At 41.3% G+C, this 20,217-nt stretch overlaps 1 protein-coding gene across 1 annotated transcript; it reads left to right on the forward strand.

The window, feature by feature from the left end:
• Positions 1 to 1,077: 1,077 nt before the first annotated feature.
• Positions 1,078 to 15,503, forward strand: LOC131294686 (uncharacterized). Its single transcript, XM_058322729.1, has 7 exons — positions 1,078 to 1,299; positions 1,374 to 2,417; positions 2,486 to 2,917; positions 11,263 to 11,710; positions 13,680 to 13,876; positions 13,955 to 14,998; positions 15,063 to 15,503. Exons 1-7 carry the CDS (start codon positions 1,078 to 1,080, stop codon positions 15,501 to 15,503), a joined length of 3,828 nt encoding a protein of 1,275 aa, XP_058178712.1.
• Positions 15,504 to 20,217: the final 4,714 nt, after the last annotated feature.

Consider the following 20,217-nt stretch of genomic DNA (forward strand, 5'->3'; position numbering starts at 1 on the left):
TTTTGTTTTTGATTTTTCAGTTAACTCGAAAATCTTCATTCAAAGCAAACAAGATCTTATTTCAATGCACACAAAAAGTAAAAGATGGATAATCTGTTGATGAGTGAAGTGTGGCTAACTACCCTATCGCGGGTCATCGAGTTGAGTACCCAAAACTTGCAACAACGCATCAGGCAACGCAATAGGCGTATTGTGCGTAGGCAAGAAGATGGCAACCGTTTGCTGGACAATACTGTAGCAGAGCAAGCAAATGAAACTATAATTAACTTTCTTCGCATAAAAAAGGAAGATTTTGATGCTCTCAAGTTACATAAAAAGTGGTAGGATAAAATATTTTAATCTTTATCATTAAACTTTTTGAAACTTTTGGATAAAATCAGTTGGTGGGCCGGACTTTGCCGACCCCTGATCTATAGTGAATTTATAATTGATATTCTAGCTATAAAATGACAAAATATTACTGAAACTGCAAAATAAACACGTAAATTTATCACCATATGTTCGATTATTTTGTTTTTGAGATTTGTTATGTTTACATTTATTTCTTCTTCATCTTCTTCTTCTGGCGCATTTGAGTATGCGGTTAGCTGCCAAAAACTTCGCGGGTGCAGTTTTCAGCTCACGAAGCTGAAAAGTTTCTGACGCAAACTTTTCGGTTGTTCCCCTCTTTGCGCCGCAAAGTTTTTGAGTTTGCGGGTCGTGTACGGGGCTCTAACAATACATAACTCTCTCAACAGCAGATGTGAAACTGGTTTGAAATTTACATTTGTTACATCTACTCCAACCGTCAGCCGTGTCAATGAGCCAGGCTAGATGAGTATATATATTTTCTTTTTCAAATAAAAATTCGTTCGGCGAATAGAAAGTAAAAATTTGCATATTAAGGCTAACGTGAAAGTATTCGCCCCTCTGGTATAAAAGAAATGCGTTTCCAGCAGTAACAGTTCAGTTCGATTTAAACTCTGTAGCAAAGAGGAGTTAACCTATGGTGGAAACTGTAAAAGTTTGTGAAACTTGTTGACAGAAGAACTTTAACGTGATCTCTACACAATCCCCACATAAGAACTGTTATGTGAAATGATCTCTACACTCTTTAATTCAGTGATACGAGTGTACGTCGGAGTGCTTTTGATATTGTACTGTTTCGGAGAAACAGAAGCGTATTCAAAATGGCCTCGCGTGTGTATTAAAGACGGATGTTTAAGAGGAACTTGGCTGAGAGATAGCGTTGACAGTCCCTATGCTGCGTTTCTGGGTATTCCTTTTGCCAAACCGCCCGTCGGTGATCTTCGGTTTAAGGTATACGAAGTGATACCACACATTTTCTTGTCGATTCGTAGCATTTTATTACATTGTTATGTCCCTATTTACAGAACCCTCAAAAGGCAGATTCATGGGAAGGTGTATACGATGCAACAACAGGCAAAGATGCTTGTATTCAAAAAATTTCACTAATTCCTGGTGCTCCAACGTTTGGTGGAGAAGATTGTCTGTATTTAAATGTGTTTGCACCGCAAAATGCGTACTCTCCTGCACCACGACCTCTCCCCGTCATGGTGTACATTCATGGCGGTGGCTTTTTCTATGGATCGGCCCGATTAAGCCAACTTGATCCGGCGAGAATTATGACACAACGGAGGGTAGTGGTCGTCACACTACAGTATCGTCTCGGAGTTTTAGGGTTTTTCTCTACGGGTGATAGTTCGGCGTCAGGAAACTACGGCCTGAAAGATCAAGTCATGGCCCTTCGCTGGGTCCAAAGTAATATCCGTGCCTTCGGAGGAGATCCCGGACGAGTCACTATCTTCGGTCACAGTGCCGGTGGTGTCAGTACCCAGTTACACATGTTGAGTCTGCTGAGTCGTGGACTATTCCATCGGGCCATATCAATCAGTGGAAGTGCCCTTGCCAAATGGACTGCTCCGATTCCCGATCCGTTGTCTGTGGCAAGAACCCACGGTCGTATTTTGGGCATCGCGGATGCGGAATCCATGCCCACAATCGAACTAGTAGAAAAATTTCGAGGGATCGACGCAGACATTTTGACAAATAGTATTGATCTCTTAAAGGTTTGGGATATTCACCCTATCTCCCCATACCGTCCGGCTGTCGAATCTCAAGATGAGCCGGATGCGTTCCTGACTGAAGCTCCCAATACAGCCTGGAGTCATGGGAAACATGCGAACGTTGATTGGTTGACGGGATCTATACCAGCCGATGCTTCGGTTTTCACCCAAACGATCTATCGGAACGAGTCGTTGGTCGCAGATCTGAACCTCAGGTTTTCTAAAATTCTTAAACTTTTTCTGCTAACGGATATATCATCCAAACATTTGAAAAGCTTAAGGCAACGATACTTTAAGACCACTCCTCCTGACAAATGGATTACGCCTACAAATTACGGAGAAATCACTGCAGTAAGTATCTACTTACAACCGTTATTAAACACACGGACCACAGATTAAAAATAATTTGAATTTCCCAGATGCTCTCCGAAGCCGAATTTCTCTATCCAATGATCAAAAGTGTCAAGGAGCAGATTCAAACTCGTAAACAAGGAGGATCCACTAGCGTGTACTCCTTCCAGTTCCAAGGACGCTATGCATACTCACAAGTCTTCACCGGTACCAATCGGTCGTACGGACTGACCCCTTCAGATCAATTGATCTACCTCTTCAGAATTCCTGAACTCTTCCCTGAGTTTCCTCCCGGTTCACCCGAAGCAGAAATGTGTCAGCTGTGGGTTAAGTTTCTGGTAGATTTTGCGACAAAAACGAACATCAAAAAGGAAGGAATCTGCACCGCGCTTCAATGTAATGTGGTGACATTCGGAAACACTAACAACGTTTATTTCCCAGTCAATAAAACGCTCGTACCTCGGTTAGATGAGGACGTGTACCAGTTTTGGAGGAAATTTTATGGAGAATAAAACAAAAAGAGAATATAACAAGATATGGTTTTTGTGTGGTGTTGTTAATATTACTACTACTCTAATTGCTTAATGTACTAGAAGGGTAAAATAAGAATGCCTTTAAAGGCAAAGTTTAGCGAGAACGACTATAACACTTATTAATGGAAGGATTTGTTCATACTCTACGTATGAACAACAACAGTGTATCTATGTTGTTGATAGATTTCCAATCAACGATAGGAATTAATTGGAAGTTCATAATGATGATTTCAAATTTACACTGGTAATACAGTGAAGACACACTGTATGATTCTATTATGTATTACTTTTGTTCCACTATGCAAAGTGTGTATGAACTACATCATTACACTCATGGCAATGTGTAGAAAACTACGAGAAATGGATGGAATCTCATCAACAAGATGTGAAACCGGTTTAAAGTTTAAATTTGTTACTTCCATCGCAACCTTCGGTCGTATCAAGGACACAGGACAAATGAGTATATAAGTTAAGAATCAAATCGCTACACCACCAACAAACGCAGATGCACCTTCTGCAAACGCAGCTAACAGATCAGATGTCTTCGCCAACGTTCCCAAAACAAACTCAACGGAACGTTGGGCTTCGTCAGCAGTCTCCACGATTCTCCCAACCACGATGCCGATGCCACGTCAGCAATACTCCTCGACGACAGCAGCGACCAACGCGAACGCGAACTCAACGGCAGTTAGTTACAGTTAGCATCTAGACAGGAACAGTACTAGCCGTACTCTTTAGGTTTAAATTTAGTTTTAGTTTTTAAAAACTTTAATGTAACAATAAAAATTATAATTGGCGCAGCCGGGGTAGGATTTTCAGTAGTGTAACGCAGCCGCATTTATTGCTTTCGCAAGTGAATATTGTGAAATTGTGCTGGGAACCATTGAAAATCTTACGGAACCAAAACTCACCGAACGGACATCCCGAGCGAACATCGGAACCCGAACGGAGCCACAACCAGCCAAACGGACATTGGCAGCCGAGCGAACATCGGTACCCGAACGAACATCGGAAACCCTAGATAAGGTAAGAAATTTTTTTTTAATAACTTTAAGTGAATAAAAAAGTGAAGTGAAACAAGTTTAAAAATGGAGCAACAAATTGCAATGTTACAACAAGAATTAGAGAATAGGAATGAAATTATTCATCAATTACAAGTAGAAGCAGCAGGTGCCGCTGAAGCCGCGCACGCAGCACGAGCAGCTCAAGCTGAACATGCTGCGCAAGCACAAAAAGCAGCAGCACAGGCCAACGTAGGAACGGCAAACGCCGAGAGTATTTTGAAAACATTGCAAACGCCTCAGATCATTCGCGATCTACCATCGTTCAGTGGTGACTCAGTGAAACTACACTCATTCATCCGGTCGATTGACAATTTGATACCGCTCATTGATTCGGTACGTGGAACATCCATGCACGTAATCTGGATTCAAGCGATCCGATCAAAAATTGTTGGAGAAGCAGATAATGTGTTAGAGTTGTATGGAACCAATTTAGATTGGGCCGAAATAAAAGCCAATCTAATTACGCATTATAGTGACAGGAGAGATGAAGTTTCGCTAACCCGCGATTTATTCAACACCGCGCAGTCAGGAACAGTGGAAGATTTCTACGGTAGAATCTCCCATATCGTTTCGTTGCTAGTAAATCTACTAAACATAAATGAAAGAAATCCGCAGGTAAAAACAGCAAAGAATGTTTTCTACCAGCAGATGGGACTAAAGGTCTTCCTCTCAGGACTTAAAGAACCATTAGGGCCAATAATCCGCGCACAAGCTCCGAACACCTTAAAAGAAGCATTAAGACTATGCCTTGAAGAAAATAACTACCACTATGGGAAAAACGCACCAAAATCACAACCTCCACCAATCCCATCCAAACCATACCGATTTATACCAACTCCTCATCCACAGAACCCGAGACCATTTCTACCACCAATCCAACCAAGAAATCCGTACCTTCCGTACCCACCAATCCAACAAAGAAATCCATACCTCCCTTACCCAGTAAGACAACAATTTAACCCGTTTCCAATAAACCCAGTAAGACAACAATTTAACCCGTTTCCAATAAACCCAGTAAGACCACAACAAACCCATCAACACAGTCCATTCCCAAGACAACAAAACTTCCCTTTCGCTCAAAAATTCAATTCACATCAAAACACAAAACCAACCCCAATGGAAGTGGATCCTTCGATAAGATCTAGGAAAGTAAATTACTTGAATAGACCTCACTACCAAATCGAAGAAGACCCCTCACAGGAAATGTATCTCCTTGAGCCTCCACAGGAATGGAGTGACTACTATTATTACCAACCCCAAGATGAAGAACAGTATACAGAGTTTGTGGATAACACAACTCACTGCGAAGAACCCACAAGTAGCACGGAGAAACCCACAAAAGAAAAACCAAATGTCGTCACCGACGACCTAAATTTTCAAACAGCCGGTTTCTTAACGGAAAAAACGTAAACAATTGCATCCCCTATATAGAAATTCCAACAAACAAAGGTCCGTTACGCTTCCTAGTAGATACAGGAGCTAACAAAAATTATATCGACCCCAAACATGTTAACTTTGAAAGATGTCGTCAAACAACCCCATTACAAGTTCGTAACGTAAAAGGTTTACACCAAATAAACCGCTATGTCGAATTTAACCCTTTCCCACAAATCAAAAACACAGAAAAATCAACCTTTTTCGTATTCAACTTCCATGACTTCTTCGACGGTCTAATTGGATATGAGACGTTGAAAAGCTCAAAAATAAACATCCGCACAGATACAAATGAACTGGAATTTCCTAATGGAAAAATAAAACTTTTTAATAAATATCCCGAAAAAACTAAAATCAACCTAAACTCAAACGAAACGAAAGCAATCAATTTACCCATAAATTCAGAAGACGGAGATTTTTTCATCGAGAATGACCTTTTCATTCAAAACAACGTACTTATTCATTCTGGTTTATACACCGCACACAATAGACAAACCTATGTTCTGATTTCCAATTTTTCCGATCAGGCATGTGAATTTGATTTAAACGATAATTACATGAACATTGAAATCAATAACTTCGAAACAGGCACCAGCGAAATCCAGCCAAATGCCACAGATACACCAACCCTTGATCAACTACGCTTATCACACCTAAACAGTGACGAACAGAAAAAACTGCTAAAAATAATACACAAATTTGAAGATATTTTATACATTGAAGGAGAAAAGCTAACATTCACCAATGCCATAAAACATACGATAAAAACAAAAGACGATTTGCCGATTCACGCAAAATCGTACCGCTACCCATTTTGCCACAAAGAAGAAGTTCAACGTCAAATTACAAAAATGCTTGAACAAGGCATCATACGACACTCCAGTAGTCCATGGACGTCCCCAGTTTGGATTGTTCCCAAGAAGCTAGATGCTTCTGGTAAACAAAAATGGAGACTAGTAATTGACTACAGAAAATTAAACGAAAAAACCGTTGACGATCGTTATCCAATCCCAAACATTACAGACATTCTAGACAAGTTAGGTCGTTGCATGTATTTCACGACACTCGATCTCGCCTCTGGATTTCACCAAGTCGAGGTTGACGAAGCGGACATTCCGAAAACTGCATTCAGTGTTGAAAATGGACACTATGAATTCCTCAGAATGCCCTTCGGTCTGAAGAATGCACCCTCTACCTTTCAGCGAGTAATGGATAATGTGCTGAGAAAGTACATTGGTCGTACTTGTCTTGTTTATATGGATGATATTATTATTTTCTCCACCAGCCTCACAGAACACTTGGACAGCTTAACAAAAATATTCACTACACTCAGAAAACACAACTTAAAAATACAATTAGATAAAAGTGAATTTCTTCAAAAAGAAGTTGCATTTCTAGGTCACATTGTAACACCCGATGGAGTTAAACCCAATCCCGACAAACTCGAAATTATAAAGCACTGGCCAATCCCACAAAACGAAAAGGAACTACGAGGATTCCTAGGAGTTCTAGGTTATTATCGTAAATTCATTCGTGACTTCGCAAAACTCGCAAAACCATTGACTAATTCTTTGAGAAAAGGAGAGTCAATAACACACTCCAAAGAATTTCTTGCAGCTTTCGAAAAATGCAAAACTATCCTTTCTGGAAGTGATATTTTACAGTACCCAGATTTCACCAAACCATTTGTTTTAACCACAGACGCCTCAAACTTTGCGATAGGAGCAGTTCTATCCCAAGGAACAATAGGAAGTGATAAACCCGTCGCATTCGCATCCAGAACATTGAATAAATCTGAAGAGAAATACTCCACAATAGAAAAAGAACTACTTGCAGTAGTGTGGGCATGCAAATATTTTCGACCATATATTTATGGACGAAAATTCACTCTCTATACCGACCATAAGCCGCTAACATACGGCTTGAATCTGAAAAATACAAACAATAGACTGGTCCATTGGCGCCTCTCATTGAGCGAATTCGATTATGAAATCAAATATCGCCCTGGGAAGCAAAACGTAGTCGCCGATAGTCTTTCACGAATCCAAAACGAGCTAAACACCAACGAGAGCACCTCATCTAACATAAGTGCACACTCAGCAGATACAGATGATTCCGAATTCATCAAATGCACGGAACAACCATTAAATTACTTCAGTAATCAAATCATACTTAAAATCGGACCACAAGATTCTGACCATTACGAGCAAATTTTCCCAAGGATTTTTCGAAGAACAATCACCAAACTTGTTTTCGGTATCCCTGCCATAATTAGAATATTCAAAGAATACATGGATCCTAGAAGAACCAACTGTATAATGTGTCCGGAAAATATAATAAACACCCTTCAAATAGTTTACAAAAATTATTTCAGCAGATGCAGAACATTCAAAATCGTTGTTACTCAAAAGCTTCTAACTGACTTAAAAACGCCTGAAGAACAAAATCACATCATAGAAAAAATACATGAATCAGCTCACAGAGGAATCGAAGAAAACAAAAAGCAAATAGAAAAACAATACTATTTCCCAAAGATGAAACATAAAATCCAACAGTTTATAAAAATCTGCGAAATATGTAATACAAACAAATATGACAGACACCCATACAAAGTACATATTGGACGCACCCCTAACACCACAAGACCCTTTGAAATAGTCCACATCGATATCCTGTTATCACAACCATGCATATTCCTTTCTGCAGTAGATAAATTTTCAAGATACGGAACACTAATATCAATCAAATCAAGAACCATTACAGATATCCGCAGAGGACTACTAAAATTATTCTCCACATACGGCACACCAGGACTGATCGTAAGCGATAACGAACCAGCACTGCGATCAGCGGAGATACGAGGTTTGGCAAATAACTTGAACATTCAAATTCACTTTGTTCCAGCAAATCATAGCGAGAGTAACGGACTAGTCGAGAGATTCCACTCGACGATAGCCGAAATCTATCGATGTATCCAGACGAAGTACCAGGACCTAAGTAAAAAAGAAATCTTTCAAGTGGCTTGCACGTTGTATAATAATACAATACATTCCTCAACAGGATTCAAGCCACGAGAAATATTTTTTGGCCTCAAAGAAGGACAAGAACGTCCCTTAAACATCGATCAGATAATAGAAGAGAAAAACAAGTTCTATGATGAAATAATTTTGGCAAACGAAAAAACTCAAAATAAAAACATAAATTACCACAACAAAAATAGAGAAACACAACCGATCATAGAACCTGGAAAAACAATCTATAAAAAAATCCAAGGCATCAAAAAGAAAACAAAAGAAAAGTACCATCCGACTAGAGCTATCGAAGACAAAGGAAGAGTCGTTATCGATAGGTCTGGACGAGATGTTCACAAGGAAAATATTAAAAGAATTTAAAGCCAACGATAACTAATACTTTCTTATCATTTTAGGATGGAATACTTATTCTTCATCATACTCATCATCCCGTTTTCCACGCCCAAATTTATTCAAATACACGACATAACCAGCAACCAAGGAGCACTCACTCTAAGTGCCGGCGAAGGACGAATCCAGGAGGGATTCAATAGATTAATACACACGATAGATTTAAAAGAATTAGAAGATACAATGAGAATACTAGAAAACTTAGTCTTAAAAGGTAACAATTCAGCAGGAGATTTTTCAAGACTCATAAATCTGAAATTCAACGATATCAAAAAAAGATACAAAACCCTTCTTCCATCGAACTCCAAATCAAAAAGATCCATTGATGCATTAGGAAGCATTATAAAAGTTATCACTGGAAACTTAGATGCAGAGGATATGAGAGAGATAAATTCCCGTATTAAGAACATTAAAGAATCAGACAGCAAGCTTATAGAACAAAACAATAAGCAAGTCAGGATTAACAATGAATTCCTAGACCAATTTAAAAATCTTAGAGAACACATACAAAACCAGGAAAATACAATCCAAAAGCTAATAGCACAAAAAGGTTATACAATCTCAGAGAACACAAAAATTTCAATTCTTTTTCAACTAGATATTATGTTAAGAATCCTAAATACGATAGAAACAGCTATGAGTTTTGCAGAACTCAACATAGTTAGTAGAGATCTATTAAGCATTAGAGAGCTAGAATCAATTGCACAGCAATTAAAACAATCTAACGTCAGAATAGACCATCTTGAGGACGTGTTCGCATACCTGACAACAACCGTATTCTACCATGGAGCCCATCTAGTAATCAGCATCGATATTCCAAACTTAACGCCCACCGTATACAAAAGAATGATTATTGAGGAATTGCCAACAGGGAACAAATCAATTGACATACAGTACCACATCATCCTAACGAATTTAAACGAGACGTTAGCCATTCGAGCGCAAGATAGAGAAACAAGTAACACAAAGCCACACATTTACAAAAGGAACCATCTCGTAAACATAACCGATGGATTCTGTATTGCACCTATAGTGAGAGGAAAACACGGAAAATGTCCATACGTAGAAACCTCCCAAGCTACAGAATACAAACTCCTAACACATGGAACACTAATCGTCAAAACAATGCAAGAAAGCACCGTAATGAGCAGCACATGCGGAATTCCCAAGAAAACACTACAAGGCAACTATCTAATCGTTTTCTACAACTGTACGATCATAATAGGAGATCAACTCTTCGAGAATCTGGAGTTGCATTTTAAGCATCCAATAATAGTGCCACTAGAAAAGCACCAAATAGAAGAAACCAATCTGCGAAAGGCTTACACCGTCTCACAGCTACATGAAATGCACACAGAAACGCGAGAAACGTTAGAATCGATCAAGTTCCAGCAGCATACCTCTATCACGGCAATTTTAATAGTCTTCTCAATTACAATCCTTATAATCATTCTGCTTAAACGAGAAACCATCAAAACATTCTGGACAAGAAGCTCGAGACGCGCTTCTTCTGGGGATGGAGTAGTTAAGAATCAAATCGCTACACCACCAACAAACGCAGATGCACCTTCTGCAAACGCAGCTAACAGATCAGATGTCTTCGCCAACGTTCCCAAAACAAACTCAACGGAACGTTGGGCTTCGTCAGCAGTCTCCACGATTCTCCCAACCACGATGCCGATGCCACGTCAGCAATACTCCTCGACGACAGCAGCGACCAACGCGAACGCGAACTCAACGGCAGTTAGTTACAGTTAGCATCTAGACAGGAACAGTACTAGCCGTACTCTTTAGGTTTAAATTTAGTTTTAGTTTTTAAAAACTTTAATGTAACAATAAAAATTATAATTTATATTTTTAAATTGAAATTCGGTAAGCAAAGAGAAAGCAAGAATCTGCAGATTAAGGCCAACGAGAAAGCACTCACCTTTCTGGTATAAAAGCAATGCAATTCCATCAACAGCAGTTCAGTTTCATTTACACTCTGCAGCAAAGAGGAGTTAACACTTGGTGAAGATTAGAAGTTTGTGAAAAGTGAAAAGTTCTTTAATGTAGAATTATCTCTACACAATTAGCTTAAATAACATCTTTAATGAAGAATGATCTCTACACTCTTAAACTCAGTGGTGAGAGTATATGTTGGAGTGCTGTTGATAACCTACTGCTTTAAAGACGCAGAAACGCATCGAAAATTACCTCGCGTGTGCATTAAAGATGGATGTTTAAGAGGAACTTGGCTGAAAGATCCTCTCCTGCTGAACAATTCCTATGCTGCGTTTCTGGGTATTCCTTTTGCCAAACCGCCCGTCGGTGATCTTCGGTTTAGGGTATATAAAGCAAGTGATACTACACATTTTGTGATGTGATAACATCGTTATGTCCCTGCTTATAGAATCCTCAACCGGCTGATTCCTATGAAGGTGTATACGATGCCACAACAGATAAAAATGCCTGTATTCAGAAAGCTCCCGACATCGCTAGTTCTCCAGTTTTTGGTGCAGAAGATTGCCTGTATTTGAATGTGTTCACACCGCAAAATGCTTATTCCCCAGCATCGAGACCTTTACCCGTCATGGTGTACATCCACGGTGGAGCCTATACAGTTGGATCGGCCCGATTAAGCCAACTTGATCCAGGAAGAATTATAATAACAAGGAAGGTGGTGGTCGTAACGCTACAGTATCGTCTCGGCGTGTTTGGATTTTTCTCTACGGGTGATAGTTCGGCGTCTGGAAATTACGGCCTGAAGGATCAAGTCATGGCCCTTCGCTGGGTCCAAGATAATATCCGAGCTTTCGGAGGAGATCCTCGACGAGTCACTATCTTTGGCCATAGTGCCGGTAGTGGTTGCACTCAGTTTCACATGTTGAGCCCGCTGAGTCGTGGACTATTCCATCGGGTCATATCGATGAGTGGAAGTGCCCTTGCCAAATGGAGCGCTCCGATTCCCGATCCGTTGTCTATGGCAAGGACCCACGGTCGTATTTTGGGCATCGCGGATGCGGAATCTATGTCCACAATAGAACTAGTAGAAAAATTTCGAGGAATTGACGCGGACATTTTGACGAACAGTATTGATCGCTTGAAGGTGTGGGATATTCACCTTAACGCCCCATACCGTCCGACTGTCGAACCTCAAGATGAGCCGGATGCGTTCCTGACTGAAGCTCCCAATACAGCCTGGAGTCATGGGAAGTACGCGAGCGTTGATTGGTTGACGGGATCTATACCAGCTGATTCTTCGGTTTTCACCCAAATGGTCTATCGGAACGAGTCGTTGATCACAGACCTGAACCTCAGGTTTACTGAAATTCTTGACCTTCTTCTGCTAACGGATATATCATCCAAACAGTTGAAACGCTTAAGGTGGCGTTTTCTTAAAACCACTCCTCCTGACAAATGGATTACGCCTACAAATTACGACGAAGTCACTACTGTAAGTATCTACTTACAACCGTTATTAAACACACGAACAATAGATTAAACACAAATCCAATTTTCCAGATGCTCTCCGAAGCCGAATTTCTATATCCTATGATCAAAAGTGTCAAAGAGCAGATTCAAAACCGAAATCAAGCAGGATCCACTAGCGTGTACTCCTTCCAGTTCCAAGGACGTTATTCATTTTCACAAATCTTGACCGGTACTAATCAGTCGTACGGACTGACCCATTCAGATCAATTGATCTACCTTTTCAGAATGCCTGCTATCTTCCCTGAGTTTCCTCCCGGTTCACCCGAAGCAGAAATGTGTCAGCTGTGGGTAAAGTTTCTGGTAGATTTTGCGACAAAAACGAACATCAAAAAGGAGAGAACGTGCACCGCACTTCAATGTAATGTGGTGACGTTCGGAAACACTAACAACGTTTATTTCCCAGTCAATAAAACGCTCGTACCTGGGTTAGATGAGGACTTGTACCGATTTTGGAAGAAGTTTTATGGAGAATAAAACAAAAAGAGCATAGATCAAAATTTGTGTTTTATGTGGTGTTGTTTACATGAAGACTTATTAATGAAAGGATTTGTTCATACTCTATGTATGAACACCAAAAGTTTATCTATTTTGGTGATGGATTTCCAATCAATCATGAAAATGTCCAATTGGATCTCCATGATGATTGTTCAGAACGGAACGGCTGGTTTTAATTGTGTAAATTTGTAACGAGAAGATTCAAGTAGGCGTTTCTTGACTGCGTTTGAAGAGTGCAATTTTTTACCAACGCAGCAGGCTAGATTAAGTTTTTTCTATATCGTAGCAGTCTCTTGCATTTGGATTGTGGCATGAGAAGCACGCGTTTTCAATTTGGAGATAATAGAAATAAAACACAACGTAGAAATCTTTAAAAACTAGGAGCGATAGTTTCAAGAGGCAGTTCGAACGAAACAATGATGTTTTCCAATTGGAAGTCCAAGATATTGATTTAAAACTGTAACACTACATAACTCTCTCAACAGCAGATGTGAAACCGGTTTGAAGTTTACATTTGTTACATCCACCCAAACCCAGTATCAGTGACACAGGCTAGAGGAGTATATATTTTTTTAATTAAAATTCGTTCAGCGAAGAGAAAGTAAAAATTAGCATATTAAGGCTAACGTGAAAGTATTCGCCCTTCTGGTATAAAAGAAAGGCGTTTCCGTCAGTAACAGTTCAGTTCGATTCAAACTCTGTAGCAAAGAGGAGTTAACCTATGGTGGAAACTGTAAAAGTTTGTGAAACTTGTTGACAGAAGAACTTTAACGTGATCTCTACACATTTAGCTGACATAAGAACTTTAATGTGAAATGATCTCTACACTCTTTAATTCAGTGATGCGAGTGTACGTCGGAGTGCTTTTGATATTGTACTGCTTCGGAGGAACAGAAGCGTATTCAAAATGGCCTCGCGTGTGCATTAAAGACGGATGTTTAAGAGGAACTTGGCTGAGAGATAGCGTTGACAGTCCTTATGCTGCGTTTCTGGGTATTCCTTTTGCCAAACCGCCCGTCGGTGATCTTCGGTTTAAGGTATATGAAAGCAAGTGGAACCACACATTTTCTTGTCGATTTGAACATGTGGTAACATCGTTATGTCCCCACTTACAGAACCCTCAACCGATAGATTCATGGGAAAATGTATACGATGCAACAACAGACAAAAATGCTTGTATTCAGAAAGATCCCGTCAATCTAATTTCTCCAATTTATGGCGCAGAAGATTGTCTGTATTTGAATGTGTTTGTACCGCAGGATGGGTACTCTCCAGCAGCGAGACTTTTACCTGTCATGGTGTACATTCATGGTGGATCCTTTACAGTTGGATCGGCCCGATTAAGCCAACTTGATCCGGCGAGAATTATGACACAACGGAAGGTAGTGGTCGTAACGCTACAGTATCGTCTCGGCGTGTTTGGATTTTTCTCTACGGGTGATAGTTCGGCGTCAGGAAACTACGGCCTGAAAGATCAAGTCACGGCCCTTCGCTGGGTCCAAGCTAACATCCGTGCTTTTGGAGGAGATCCCGGACGGGTCACAATCTTCGGTCAGAGTGCCGGTAGTGCCAGCACCCAGTTACACATGTTGAGCCCGCTGAGTCGTGGACTATTCCATCGGGCCATATCGATGAGTGGAAGTGCCCTTGCCAAATGGAGCGCTCCGACTCCTGATCCGCTGTCTGTGGCAAGGACCCACGGTCGCATTTTGGGCATCGCAGATGCAGAGACTATTGCCCCGACGAAACTTGTTAAAAAGCTTCGGAAATTTAGTGCGAGCGAATTATTAACTAGCACCGATGGCTTGAAATTTTGGAAATATCAATCTAGTGTCCCCTATCGTCCCGTTGTGGAACCGCAAAATGAACCGGAGGCATTCCTGACCGAAAATCCCAATACTGCCTGGAGTCTTGGGAAGTACACGAGCGTTCCCTGGCTGACCGGAACCATACCGACAGATGCCTCGTTTCAAACGCAAGTAGTCTACCAGAACAAGTCGCTGATTGCGGAAGTAAACCCCCTATTCCCACAACTGTTTCAAATTTCTCTCCAAACTGAAGTATCGAACGTGGGGTTTGAAAGCTTGAGACGGCGGTTCCTCAAGACCACTCCCCCCAATAAGTGGCTTACGGAAACGAACTATGCCGAAATCACTAAAGTAAGTAGAAGTACCCGAAGTGGTACGGAGGACTGTTGTGATTAGTTTATTTCTAATTTCCCAGATGCTCTCGGAAGCCGATTTCATCTATCCAATGATCAAGGGCGTGAAGCAGTATCTTCAGAACCAGAACCACGCCCCGACGAGTGTGTACTCCTTCCAGTTCAATGGACGGTACTCCTACTCACAAGTCTACACGAGGACCAACACATCCTATGGATTGACTCATCCGGATGAATTGATCTACCTCTTCAGAATTCCTGAACTCTTCCCAGAGTTTCCTCCCGGGTCACCCGAAGCAGAAATGTGCCAGCTGTGGGTGCAGTTTCTTGTGGGGTTTGCTACAAAATCCAACATTAAAAAAGAAGCAACTTGCACTGGGATGCACTGCAACGTGATGACTTTTGCAAATTCCAACAACACTTATTTCCCGGTAAGAAAAACCCTGGTGTCTGGCCTGGATGAAGACATTTACGGGTTCTGGAAGGCATTTTTTGCGGAATGAATCTGCTAACAGGTTCAACTCTGAGATGAACAAGCACCATTAGTTACATGAAGAATATTTAGCACCGAGATAACAGTTTTTTAACAGTATGCACAAAAACTTATCCTTCTATCCAAGGCCGCTTGTATTATTTAGTTCCAATGAGCGACTCCAATCACTTTAAATCGTAAAGGGTTAGCGTTGTGCAAAGCGAGCCGATCACTATCGGTTCAACGACCATCGGTTCCAACGTAGTTGAAGGCCTACATAAGTCGACCGCGATTCGCACACCAGCGGAGCAAGGGTCAACCGATCGAACGTTTATGCCCTGAAAGGGGCAAAACATGTGAGTAAAACTGACGCGATTAGCGGCTAATCAAACGGACGCCCACCTAGATGACCTCCGTCGGCGGGATTCCGATGTTGATTCTATGAACGCGAGTCAGCTAGACTGTGGTAGATAAGGATTTTTTTTTCGCTTCTTGGGAGACTTGCTGACGACGGTTAAAGGTTGCGAATGGCTTCGACAACAAAGTAATTTATTTATTTATAAATAAAAATAAAACCTTATCTGGAACGGGAAAGAGGAACGATTTGCGAAGTGTGCCTACGAGTTTAGTTATAATAAAAACGAGAAAAATGTACACCATGCCGCGGTAATCTATTCTATGTTGAACTAGGCATTAGTGAATTGATGGCAAAAATCTGGAAAGAAATCTAATGGAGTTTTTACTAGCTTTTCCTTTACATGTGACGTTATGAAATTCGAATATTAGAAGGGAATAAAAAATAAAAAGATTTACACACACTCACACAACGGTGGTGACAGTCAAAATACGCTTATGGCGAAATTTCACCACATCGTCCACATGCTCTCGATTTCATCTCACATGCGCCAGTCAAATTGGGTCAAAGTTCGCAGTCAAACACGCATGCCAGACAATCAACCAATGGTGATGGCAAAATGAGGTTAAACCGAATGAATGCAAAAGTGCATCCGTAGCATGCAAGTAAGAATGAAGTGCTAGCAGCGGGCAGAAAATCGTTCCCTTTTCTTCTCGCTGCGGAAGCACTCGTACTTTTGCTTTTGCCTGGCTTTGGCAGTAATAAAAAAAAAATATTCTGGCCAGACGCTTGCGGCGCATGGCCGATGCACTTCGCCGCCAAATATGGGTCAGTATTTTCGATGAATTATGCAAACCAGAAGTGTTGAGCAAACGAAGGGAAAAAGAAGCACCAATCTCGTGGATGCTCCCGTGTCGAGCAGAACGTCTGCAATGAATTGTACATTTGAATTATAGGTTTTTTTTTTTAATCATTTACTTGCATAAATTTCGGCACACCCGACGCCATTGATGGCTATGATTGATTAACGGTTTTGGATGGCACACTTTTAAGCAAATATGAAGATTCGAAAAGTTAAAAGTAGAAAAAATGGCTTACACCGTTGTCCTGTCTTCATTTTTTTTTCTTATATTTAGAAAAAGGTCAAACATTAAAAATTTAACCTATTCTTTTGAACATATTTTATTATAAAGTCGACGTAAAAGTTTCTGCAATAAAAACAAAAAGGAAACATGACCACCTAAATATATAGATGTTTATAGCACTCCACTAACTTGGACAATTGTAGAATAAAGGAACCATCGGGAGGAGTAAACGGAAACTCTATTCTCAAGCAGGAAAAAAAAGCTATAATTTTCACTACAAAAAGAATTATATTGACTAGAAAGGTAAAAAGCGCATTTAAATCTTATCCAATATTTCCAATTAGTATATTCTAATTTACTTTATTGCACACAACAGACAGATAGGGGAACACGCGCCCAATATTTAATACTTGTTGTAATTTCACTTACGCAAAATTGGGTAAAGAAATACATAGGTGGTTCATTTCAGAAACGGATGCATGCAGGATATATTTGTAAGTAAAATGCAACGGCAGCGCGCTCGTGTTTGGCGGCGAGTTTGCCAACGGCTTAAGGCAAATATGTAAGGGGCACACCGTGGTGCGGGTGTTTCCAGCAACCAAAAGGGACAAAACACATCCAACATCGCACATCGATGCAGAAGCAGTCGTGGCTGCTCACCACGGATTTTTTCGTGTATAAAAGACGCATCCTCTGGGGCAGAGACCAACAGTTGTCTCCCAACGTGATTGTTTGGCACATGTCATTTACAATTCTGCAGCCCTTGGCAGGCATTCTCCCGAAAACGGCTCCCCAGTGAAAGTGAAATGGTAATGTGAGCCGTCCTTCTGCAAACGCAAAAGTAAGTGGAACAACTATTTTTAATTCTGATCGTGGTATGAAATATTTTGCTAATTAATACGATATTTTCCTTAAAAAGTAAGCATGTACGCATAAAGTTAAATAATCAACACAAGTGAAAGTTTCACACCGTTTGAAATTTTTTGTAAAAAGAAAGTCTTCGAACGCAGAATTGGCTCCTTGGAGACACTGATATCTTATCTTAACGGTACCGAAATCTTGCATGCGCGCCCAAAAACAACAAATGTTGCAAGTCACTGCTCGATCCAAAATCAGATCATGAAACGGAAGCATGGCTGATAAGGTCCATGTCAGTTGCCGTGTCAGAAATCATTTTTTATCTCCCACGTGCGTGAAAAACGGGGCACGCGCGTTGACATTCCGCTTAAAAACAGATCGCATTACTAAGCGTAATTCGGTGTTTTCGCCAGTAAACACGAATTCCTTTGTTGCATTTTGAAAATTTCATTACAATTCTTACTTCCTACCTTAATGCCACGTCTACATAATCCTACCACCAACTGATACTGTTAGGATATTTACACAGCTTTTACCACCTGATACCGGACACACCTATGAAAGAGATCGGTTTAGTGATGGAAAAAATGCTCAGAATTAATTAGTTAGAACCCGGATGGAGAACTTTTAAATGTCAACAACGTTAATCCAGCTTAGTAACATCCCGAGATAAAAGAAAGCCTTGATGGATAAATGCCCAACTGTTTCGAAGACGCTTTAGTCGGAGGAAAATGAGTTAAGAACTCAATACTCTGCTTTTCTGTTAGCGAATACACGCTTCCGAGAATCTTGTGCCGGTGAGATAAGGAAGCTTCGGTGGTGGCTATTGCTACATATGGCATCTATTACCCAAAGCCTCCTATGTTTCTGAGTATGTTCGATCGGAATAGTTTATGTGGTGGGAAACAACAGATTTGCTATCGTTTCCGGCTAAAACAGGTTCGGTTGTCTAGCCGAAGAAAAAAAACAACATTTCAATGAGAAACGAGACAAAACTAACAGGTTTGTCGCGTGTAAACACAAACCACCTGCGCGTTTCCGCAGATCAAGTTGGGATGGACTAATAAACACCTCTCTGTGCCTATGTTCAGCGCCAACTTTGGTTTTGTAAGTCCATAAGTCACCGATTGCTTGAGAATCTCTGGAGCGTAGTGAGCCGGGATGTTTCTTGTTCACAGAAGGAACCGTGTTCTAACGGTGACCTTAGGCCAGCAAGCACGTGCCGGTGCCAGTTCTTTAGGTCGAAACGATGTAGGTCACGCTTGCACGCGTAGAGTTCTACGACATTGCCGTATCATTTCCCACATTTAGAGGATTGTGCTGGTGGAGGTGTGTCTAAGGGCCGCACGAGCAGCATGGAGTCTGGTAGTTCAATTGAACGCGAGGTGAAGACAGGGAGCATAGCGCGGGAAACAGAACCAAAGGTGATAAGGAGCAAACCGACACTGATCAAATGATTTGAAGACGCGCTTTTCATCGGAATTCATCTTGCGCTAATGTTCCGAGCAGATGAGCTGTGAAGCAAGGGTTGATGTTCGCCCGCGAGTGCCGAATGGGGGGGGGGGGGGGGGGGGGCGGTTGGGGCATGTTTTCATTCATTCTTGCCGGCCTGCGCAGTGCCTCCGCGCGTATCATCGGCCCAGTACGCATCGTGTGGCGCGAGCGAACGGACGTGTGTGTGGCCGTGGCGGTTTTGGAGCGTGTCGTGCGAAGTCGCGTAGTGAAACCGGTGACGCGTGTAGCCAACAACCGTTACGCACTGTCCGAGTGAGGTTCGCGCGAGTGATGTGACGTATTGCTTTATCGTTTGTTCGCGGACGTCAGTGAAATCATCCTTCTTTTCTTATGTGATTACATTGCCCGCTCTTATTCTTTGCTCCCTCGCCTTGTTCGTCTGTTCTCCTATCTCATTCTTTGATAACGAATAGAAATCAGGAAAGCGAGACCGATAGCCGTGCCCATAAGAAACCGAAACTGAACCGCTCTACACCACATGTGTGTTTATTTATGTTTATTTTATCGTAGATTGTTTACTACTTGCGTACACCCGCTGCCCGGGAGGGGTGGCCTTGGAGGAGGTGAACGGTGAGAGGCTGCGACGCCGTGTTGGTGCTAATATAATCATCGAACCCGCCGACTGACCGGTGCAGTGTCTTATCAGAGTTCGCGGATGGAAGACCACGCGCAACCACCACTTTAATCCCGATCGTTGATCAAAAGCACCTTTTATCGCGTGTGCCTTTGAGTGTGTGTATGTGTGTGCGTGTACGGTTTTGCGAGAAAAAAAAAATTAGCGAAAATCTGCGTACGTGTAAACGGAATTGGTCCGACGAAGGGTGGAAAAATAAGTTCCATTTCTAATTACACATCAGCAGAGCAGCGAACGGCAAAAAAAATTTAAAGGACGTAATTTAAAGGACGACAAAAATACACCACACGCCTGTTCC

The sequence above is a fragment of the Anopheles ziemanni genome, chromosome 2 (genome assembly GCF_943734765.1).
Source record: "Anopheles ziemanni chromosome 2, idAnoZiCoDA_A2_x.2, whole genome shotgun sequence".
NCBI classification, from domain to species: Eukaryota; Metazoa; Arthropoda; class Insecta; order Diptera; family Culicidae; genus Anopheles; species Anopheles ziemanni.

What these genes read in the sequence shown, in the direction of transcription:
- LOC131294686 (XM_058322729.1), top strand. Translation starts at nt 1,078, where the DNA reads ATGATCTCTACACTCTTTAATTCAGTGATACGAGTGTACGTCGGAGTG. An exon ending in ATTACGGAGAAATCACTGCA is followed by an intron (nt 2,418 to 2,485) that starts GTAAGTATCTAC and finishes TGAATTTCCCAG; the next exon opens with ATGCTCTCCGAAGCCGAATT. An exon ending in ACTATGCCGAAATCACTAAA is followed by an intron (nt 14,999 to 15,062) that starts GTAAGTAGAAGT and finishes CTAATTTCCCAG; the next exon opens with ATGCTCTCGGAAGCCGATTT.